General features: G+C 33.8%; 2 protein-coding genes across 2 annotated transcripts in view; one reads left to right on the forward strand and one right to left on the reverse strand.

The window, feature by feature from the left end:
* Window positions 1-3,138, forward strand: part of LOC117125558 (2-oxoisovalerate dehydrogenase subunit alpha, mitochondrial-like) — a 5,404-nt gene extending 2,266 nt beyond the window's left edge. The window contains exons 5-6 of the mRNA XM_033272087.1: window positions 583-754; window positions 1,174-3,138. Of these exons, the coding sequence (XP_033127978.1) occupies window positions 583-754; window positions 1,174-1,350 (349 nt within the window). The 3' untranslated portion in view covers window positions 1,351-3,138. The remainder of the gene's footprint in view (window positions 1-582; window positions 755-1,173) is intronic.
* Window positions 3,139-3,537: 399 nt separating this feature from the next.
* Window positions 3,538-8,328, reverse strand: part of LOC117125559 (adipocyte plasma membrane-associated protein-like) — a 6,358-nt gene continuing 1,567 nt past the window's right edge. Inside the window, exons 3-5 of the mRNA XM_033272088.1 lie at window positions 7,434-7,568; window positions 4,596-4,791; window positions 3,538-4,063 (exon numbers count right to left, since the gene is read on the reverse strand). Of these exons, the coding sequence (XP_033127979.1) occupies window positions 3,848-4,063; window positions 4,596-4,791; window positions 7,434-7,568 (547 nt within the window). The 3' untranslated portion in view covers window positions 3,538-3,847. The remainder of the gene's footprint in view (window positions 4,064-4,595; window positions 4,792-7,433; window positions 7,569-8,328) is intronic.

Here is an 8,328-nt window from a genome sequence, read left to right on the forward strand (position 1 = left end):
AGTTAAAGAAGCCATCACCAACACAGATGTTTTTAGATGTGTATGATGAGCCGCCAAAACGACTTCAAGAACAGCTTACAGAGATGAAGAACCACGTAGAGCAATACAAAGAGCATTATCCAGTAAAAACGTTTGAGAAATTCCATTAGGCCAAAAAAAAAGAAATATTGTTCGTTGTCCAAAAAAAAATAAAATAAAATGCCGAACCATAATTTCGTAAAACACAATAATTTTTTTTTTTTTGGCCTTGCGCGTTTGTTACTGTGAATAGGTTTACGGGTAAACCCTTTAGCTGTCTCTTATACACATCTCTTCTGTACAACAGGGTCCTTTTCTGCTAGTGCCGTCCCTAAATAGCTCTTTGACTGGCTACATTTTTAACAAAATATGTTTTATGGAGAAATTTCTTAAAAGTAAACCAATACTCACTGTTATTTTGTGGACGTCAGTTTTGTCAGATAGGCTTCATATGAAACCATTTTGCTAAAAAAAAACGATATGCTAAATGTACACCGACTCTCAGTTAGGTTTCGTATGAAACTATTTAGCTAGTTTGAAATGATACGCTAAATATACTTGCAGGTTAGGTCATCATAGCACAAGTGATGATTCATCAGCTTACAGGTCAGTGGATGAGGTTAATTACTGGGATAAAGAGGATCATCCTATTGGTAGACTCCGCTCCTTCATGATCAACAAAGGATGGTGGGATATGGATAAGGAAAAAAGCTGGATGAAGGAAGCCAGAAGACAGGTGAGATAAAAAAATTTATGTACTGTAGGTTTTTCCACCATATTTCTTGGTGAACTTGGTCATTTACTATAAGTGTAACATCATGACCTTTATTGTTTTGTTTTCACAATTTCATCTGGATATTTTTGTGACCCAAATATTAAAAACAGTATAAGAAATAAAAATCAAAACCATTGAATACTAGGCCAGTGTTTCATTTATTGGACAGATTTTATTTATTTGATTTGAACTGTATTTATAGTGGGTGACTCTTGGCAGGCCCACTCTGCTCTTGTTACCTTCATGTCAGGTGGTTGCATGTATGTTTACTTAATCTACCACAGATTTGAATATACTTGAATATATGGGAGGTGAATTGATTTTTTTTTAATACCCAGAACAATAAATCTGATATCTTAATTAATTTATACATTATACAGGTAATGGAGGGCTTTCAGGCTGCTGAGAAGTTAAAGAAGCCATCACCAACACAGATGTTTTTAGATGTGTATGATGAGCCGCCAAAACGACTTCAAGAACAGCTTACAGAGATGAAGAACCACGTAGAGCAATACAAAGAGCATTATCCAGTAAAAACGTTTGAGAAATTCCATTAGGCCAAAAAAAAAAGAAATATTGTTCGTTGTCCAAAAAAAAATAAAATAAAATGCCGAACCATAATTTCGTAAAACACAATAATTTTTTTTTTTTTGGCCTTGCGCGTTTGTTACTGTGAATAGGTTTACGGGTAAACCCTTTAGTGAGAGCCTCGAAGCATATTGGTTCTAGTAAATTTGAAACAAATTTAGCCATAAAATAAAAGTAAAATAGGTTGTGTAAAATGATGTGGTAATGTGCCTTGAGAGTTTTGCACAGAGAGGGGGAATGTTAGAAAACAAATTGAGGAAAAGAAAATGCCTTTAAATTACTTAAAGGTGCTTAAATATAGGAATACAACTTTAATACAAAATAAAAATGTCTGTTCACATTTATTGATTAATTTATCAAGATTATACAGATCCCCATAAATGCATTCAGCAGATGCAGGCCATCATAACCACCATCCTCTACAAATAACCAAAAAGGCCTCCAAAATTACAGAAACTAGTTCAAGTCATCACATTTATGACAATGTAAATTTATTGAGCTTCGATAAGAGACTTTCATGCTGGTTGGCTGGCTAGTTGACTAACATTGTTTTGTTTGCAGTTGAACCTCATTAAATTTGGATTTTTGTTTTAAAATATTTTAATATATTTATTTACAATGATGGAATTCTTTATTTCCAGTTGGTTCATTTAGTTTCAAGCTAATGTTCTATCTTTGTTTTGAGATTAATTTATTTAGGATTGGATTTTTCTAGATTTATTGTCATTATGTTGATATTAAATTCACTTCACAGTAAGCCTATAATATTCTAGCCTTAAGCTTGCCTATTTATTATTCTGAAATACAGGTCTCCCTCCAATAAAAGACCACTCCAAGTAAAGACCCCTCTAATTAAAGACCACTTTTCTGTTGTCCCAGACTAACAAATTTCTTATATTTATTATTCTAATTAGAGACCAAGGTTTCTAAAAACCATAAAAACAATGGTCCCAAAAGTGGTCTTTAATTGGAGAGGGAGACCTGTACTTGTATTAAACTTCAGAAAAATATTTGTATTTCTTAGAGGGGTTGCTTTATACTAAAATTCAGTTATTGCTTTAGGGAGTGGATTGGTAGCTGAATATGATGATAATACAGTAATGCCATTTATGATACTACACTACTTCAGTTTAAAAGTAAAATATACTGAATTTATTGAGCAGTATTAATTTTGTTTTTAATTCAACAACCAACAGCGATGAAACCGCCACTAAAAGATTGAATCAAAGTGTACAGTGACATATTTGACATTCATAGTTGGTTTATTTCTATGGCAATTTCAATATTAATAAACCCAGCTGACAATTGTACCATTCCATTATTAGGGATAGTTTGTTGCGTGTTTAGTAAGTGTTACCCACGTCTCAAAGATAAGCTATATAAGATTTATTTTGTGGGCATCTCATAGTTCCATCCAGCATTTAGGGAGTGAATTTACATGCAGATGGATGTGAAGGAAATTAAGGTACTAGTAATTATGTGAAATCTCATGTTGCTTTCAAATCCTCAAGACATAATTTCCACTGCAAGTTACATTTAAAAGGCGACATATCAGATTTTTGCTTGTGTGGAAAGCATCATTTGTTGTTATTAATTACGTTTACAATGTACACTACAGCATTTATTTAAGTATACAGTACTGTAAACAAAGGTCTGTTCACCCCATGCCTCCCAATTATAGTGTCAAAGTATATTTTATACAGAGCTGTAACCATGTGTTTGTAAAAAGTATAATTAAAAAGTATGCACATATATTAGATTAATGTTGCAGCCTTCTTTCAAGTGAATTTCAATGTATTGTGGACAGTACTATACACCTGTATATTTGAATTAATTATTGATGAACACAGTGGTAAGCCTTCAACTAAGTGGTAGTTGGATCAAGCACAATGCTGGTCACTCCATGTCATTGAGCAAGGCACTTTACTTCTCTTCTTCCAGGAGTATAAATTGGTTCCTGGTAGGATATAAATGATTCTAGCACTGAATTAGCTGAGTTGATCCCAGATTATGGCCAAACAGTCAAGTTCAGCAACATTAAATGGTTCAGACCAATCCTGACCAGGCCTTTGTAATAGGTCACACATGGGGATGCTCAAATAGAAGACTCAACAAAAGAGGGCCCACTAAGGCGCTAAAACAAGGAAATACATCACTTGTACATGTTTTGAGGTTCACCTTTTAATAAAATAATAGAATCATACAAAGAAACCACTGAATTGAAACAATTACAAACATATTCTTCTGTTTCTGTTTGATGATTTTAACCATGAAATATACAACACTTGGAAATCTAAATTGCTACTTCAAAATATACAAAATAAAATTATAGCTTAAGGAGCAACTACATTTCTTATTAAAATCTTTAATAGAATAATAATGCTAATAATTATAATAATAATAAAATGACCTAGATCTAAGGGTAAAAAAAAACATAAAAAGTATCAAATGTGCTTGTTGATGACATTAGTTTTTAGATCTTGTTAGATTTAGTCTTCCAATAAATGGACCCCCAAAGCTCCCAAGATACAGCTCCTTTCCTGTGTCTAGCACTTCACTCACGCTGGATATAACCTCTCCTGTAGGATCGTGAAGGCTTTGAATGATTTCACCGTTCTGATCCACTTCTATTATAAGTCCATATTTTGGTAGGTACTGTAAAAGAGTCCTGGGATCCATGACCTGAAAATTTAACAGGAAATATTTTTTTTAATGTACAATGATATAATATTTGGAATTTGCATGGCTGAAGGATTGCCTAAAGAGCTATAAAGGGAGGCTTTATAATGATGAAAGTCAATACTATAAAATATAAACCAACACAAATGATAATAAGCAGTTGAACTGATTAGGAAAGTCTTCGAATAATTTCATTAGGTTTCCATGATAGATTGTTAAATTCATGAAGTGAAACCAATAAATGGATACGGTAACCACACTGATAAGGGAACTGACAGAAGGCACTGCATAAGACCTAGTAACGCTTCATAAAACAAACAGCACAAGCACCTGTAAGGGCCTGAAGAAGCTCAACTGGTAGTAGATCTATAATTAGATAAGTAAAAAGGAAATAAGTCCTAGGTTCAAACCATGTGAGGCACACGGTTCTCTTCATGAATAGCAATAACACCACTACCCAAGACTCATAAAGACAGTTTACAGCATCTTCCATTTTGTGTAATTTGCTAGTTGCTAGATATTAATGAATTCATACCTTAGCAATAATATTTCTAATCCATGGATGTTTGAAAAGAAAGTCAAACACAGGCATTGAGCCAAGTCTGCCACCTGGAAATGCTAAACCTATCCAAAATCCTCCACTACTGCTTGGACTTAAATTGTCTGGCATTCCGGGAAGGTTTGCGATAAATGACTCAGTGTAACCAGCCTTCTTGCCTTTTAGGTAATACCTGTTGAAATATTAAGATACAATTATTATTATTGTTTGAAGGTTTGCATGGCGAATTAAGTAATAATACCGTAAAACCTCGAATTGAAGCTCAGTGGGCCCTGTCTCTTATACACATCTAGATGTGTATAAGAGACAGGGCCTTTGTAATAGGTCACACATGGGGATGCTCAAATAGAAGACTCAACAAAAGAGGGCCCACTAAGGCGCTAAAACAAGGAAATACATCACTTGTACATGTTTTGAGGTTCACCTTTTAATAAAATAATAGAATCATACAAAGAAACCACTGAATTGAAACAATTACAAACATATTCTTCTGTTTCTGTTTGATGATTTTAACCATGAAATATACAACACTTGGAAATCTAAATTGCTACTTCAAAATATACAAAATAAAATTATAGCTTAAGGAGCAACTACATTTCTTATTAAAATCTTTAATAGAATAATAATGCTAATAATTATAATAATAATAAAATGACCTAGATCTAAGGGTAAAAAAAAACATAAAAAGTATCAAATGTGCTTGTTGATGACATTAGTTTTTAGATCTTGTTAGATTTAGTCTTCCAATAAATGGACCCCCAAAGCTCCCAAGATACAGCTCCTTTCCTGTGTCTAGCACTTCACTCACGCTGGATATAACCTCTCCTGTAGGATCGTGAAGGCTTTGAATGATTTCACCGTTCTGATCCACTTCTATTATAAGTCCATATTTTGGTAGGTACTGTAAAAGAGTCCTGGGATCCATGACCTGAAAATTTAACAGGAAATATTTTTTTTAATGTACAATGATATAATATTTGGAATTTGCATGGCTGAAGGATTGCCTAAAGAGCTATAAAGGGAGGCTTTATAATGATGAAAGTCAATATTCGCTACGCCGCGCACAAGTTCACTCCACTCAATTAACATACACTAGCGCAAGTTCTTGTGTTTGAACATAGCCTAAATCTATGTGCACACTGTCAAGTATTATGTGGCAAATACCTGTCTTATGCCCATATATGGGTTTGATGCATCAATATGTCCGCAAATGGTAAATCATGATATTTTTCAAACATACCAGATACCATTATTGAGTGGAAATTAAATTTTTTGTTTTATGGATTATAGCATTATGTATATTTAAATTTGTCATCATCATCTTCTGCTTGCTTACTTGTCTAGCTGTAGACATAGAATTTACACCCTCTATGATCAGATGATTCAACCCCTTTCTATCAGTTGCCAACAGTACATCAGTACCTTGATGCAAAAATCACTTTGTTTAACAGTCTTGTTCGTCCATATTTAGAATATTGTAGTGTCGCTTGGTCTCAGATTTTTAATATCATTCTTCATCCTTTATATATTATCTTTAATAGAGGGATCAGGTCTATCAAACACTTAAGTCCCAGAACTTCAATTTGAGAATCGCTGCAAGAACTTAACTGGATTAGATTCTATTCTTTTTATTTTCAAATGCTTTTATTCATTGGCTCCTCCTCCTCCGGTTATCGATCTTATTTGTAAAAGAACCTCTATCACCTCTAGGGACAGAAAGGGATTATACAATGTCTACCCCTACAAAGTTACTTAGAACCATGGAAGAAATTTTATTGGGTGTTGTGGAGCTAAATATTGGAACTCCCTTCCTTTAACTATTAAATGCAATGCGAGTTTGTCAACTTCCTCCTTTATAAGGATACTTAAAGTTTCATCTTCTCAATGTGGCCGGTACACATAACATTGTTTGATATGCTTGGTTATTCATACAGTAATAATATACTTTTGCATCGCTTTTAAAGGAAAACAATTAAAATTTAATAATGATATATTTTTATACTATATTTAAAGAACTATAAAAATTCATTGGCATTTTTTTTTTTTTTTGAATTGCTGTTTGCTCTGCTTTGTGTCTCTTTTGAACTTGTTTGTTTTGATGAGGTCTCCCCCAAAAATCAGCCTTGCTGAGTGGGACTTCCTCTTAAATTGAAATATCAATAAACGAAACACCTTCACTTCTCTTGATTCAGCTGTCTTCATATTATATTGCTTTTTATTTGATTGCTTGATTAATTGATTGAAAGGGGCAATGTAATGAAGTACCTTAGTTGCCCAAGGGTACAAAAAAAACTTCAGCCTCAGTTCCAACATAAAGGTGCAGTGAAATAGAGGGGGCCCGGAGTGGGACTTTCACAGATGGAGGGTCTATACTACCTCAGCCCCACCATGGTTGGGGCTGAGGTAAGAAAATTTATGATTATGGCACTCCTAGACTCAAAATTTTAGTCGAATTTTCTTTTTTCTTATTTTTTTTTTTAAATGGTGACCCATTGAATCCGCCTATGCATACTATATTATATCATAGGAGTCATGTTTTGCCGTACATGACGTGTTATCGTACTGAATACTTAGTACGTTCCCAAATACTTGCAAACAAGTGATTTGGGTGGGAATCAAACCCATGACCTCTAGATAACTAGCCTGGTGCCATAACAACTAGACTACCAAGCTTGCGCTTTAGTGACAGTGTTGAATCCCCAAGTAAGTAGCAGCAGGTACTGCAAAATGCTATTTCGACAGCTAGAATGCAAATGATATTTCCACCAAGACGAAATACTATATTACAGTTTTAAAAGAAATGTAAAAACTTACTTAAGAATTCGGAAACGTGTGGTTTCACTGAAGAGGAAGTATTCACTATTTGGCCCCAACACTATTCCATTGGGAAAGTATGAACTGGAAATGAAGGAATCAATCTGCTTTGTCGACTCACTGAACCATGATATTCTGCAATAAGCAACATTGAAATACGTTGAAATTATTATCAAGTATTACAGAGCCTGTTCTTAAAATTTGCTCCTAAATGGCCGAAATGAAGTGGATTCAGACTCCTGTTGAAGATGTTTACAATTTCACTGAACAATTTAAAAAGTTACTAAAGTTAATTACTCAATCCCGGCAAAATTTCACTAAAAATTGACTTTTTTTAGAAAATATGCATTTGCATTACTCCAATTATTATAAATCATGGAAAAATATTGGCATGAATTTTAGTTTTAAGCAAAAGAATAAAAAAATGAGAAATACAGACTATTTCTCATAAAATATTACCATTTTCTCGACGAATTCATCGTTACTAGGCAAATTCAGAGGTTGTAGTTCGCATCCACTGGAATACTCTCGCTTTTATTTATACTTTATACAGTCAATAAAGTGCGCCCTTTCTAATGAGATTACTTTTTGTACTTCGCATCTCGCACAATGCGGTCGTTCGGTTAGGCTGAGATTTGTTTGTTTAAGTGTCAAAATCTCAGTCAGAATCAGTTTTTTAACAAATTTGAAATAATTCCTGTGAAATATTATATTCACAAGTGTCAATACTAGTAAAGGAAAATATCATGTCGGCCGTTTTTATGTGTGATAACAGAACCTAAATCGAGGTAAGGCTAGGCCTAGCCTAGCAGCATTGGATAGGCTAATGTTTTCGGCGCCTACGATATTTCTTCTCACGACCTGCGTATTATATTTATAAATCTTTATAACACTA

Source organism: Anneissia japonica, unplaced genomic scaffold (assembly GCF_011630105.1).
Source record: "Anneissia japonica isolate Jap-2015-1 unplaced genomic scaffold, ASM1163010v1 scaffold11077_len25931_cov233, whole genome shotgun sequence".
Lineage (NCBI taxonomy): Eukaryota > Metazoa > Echinodermata > Crinoidea > Comatulida > Comatulidae > Anneissia > Anneissia japonica.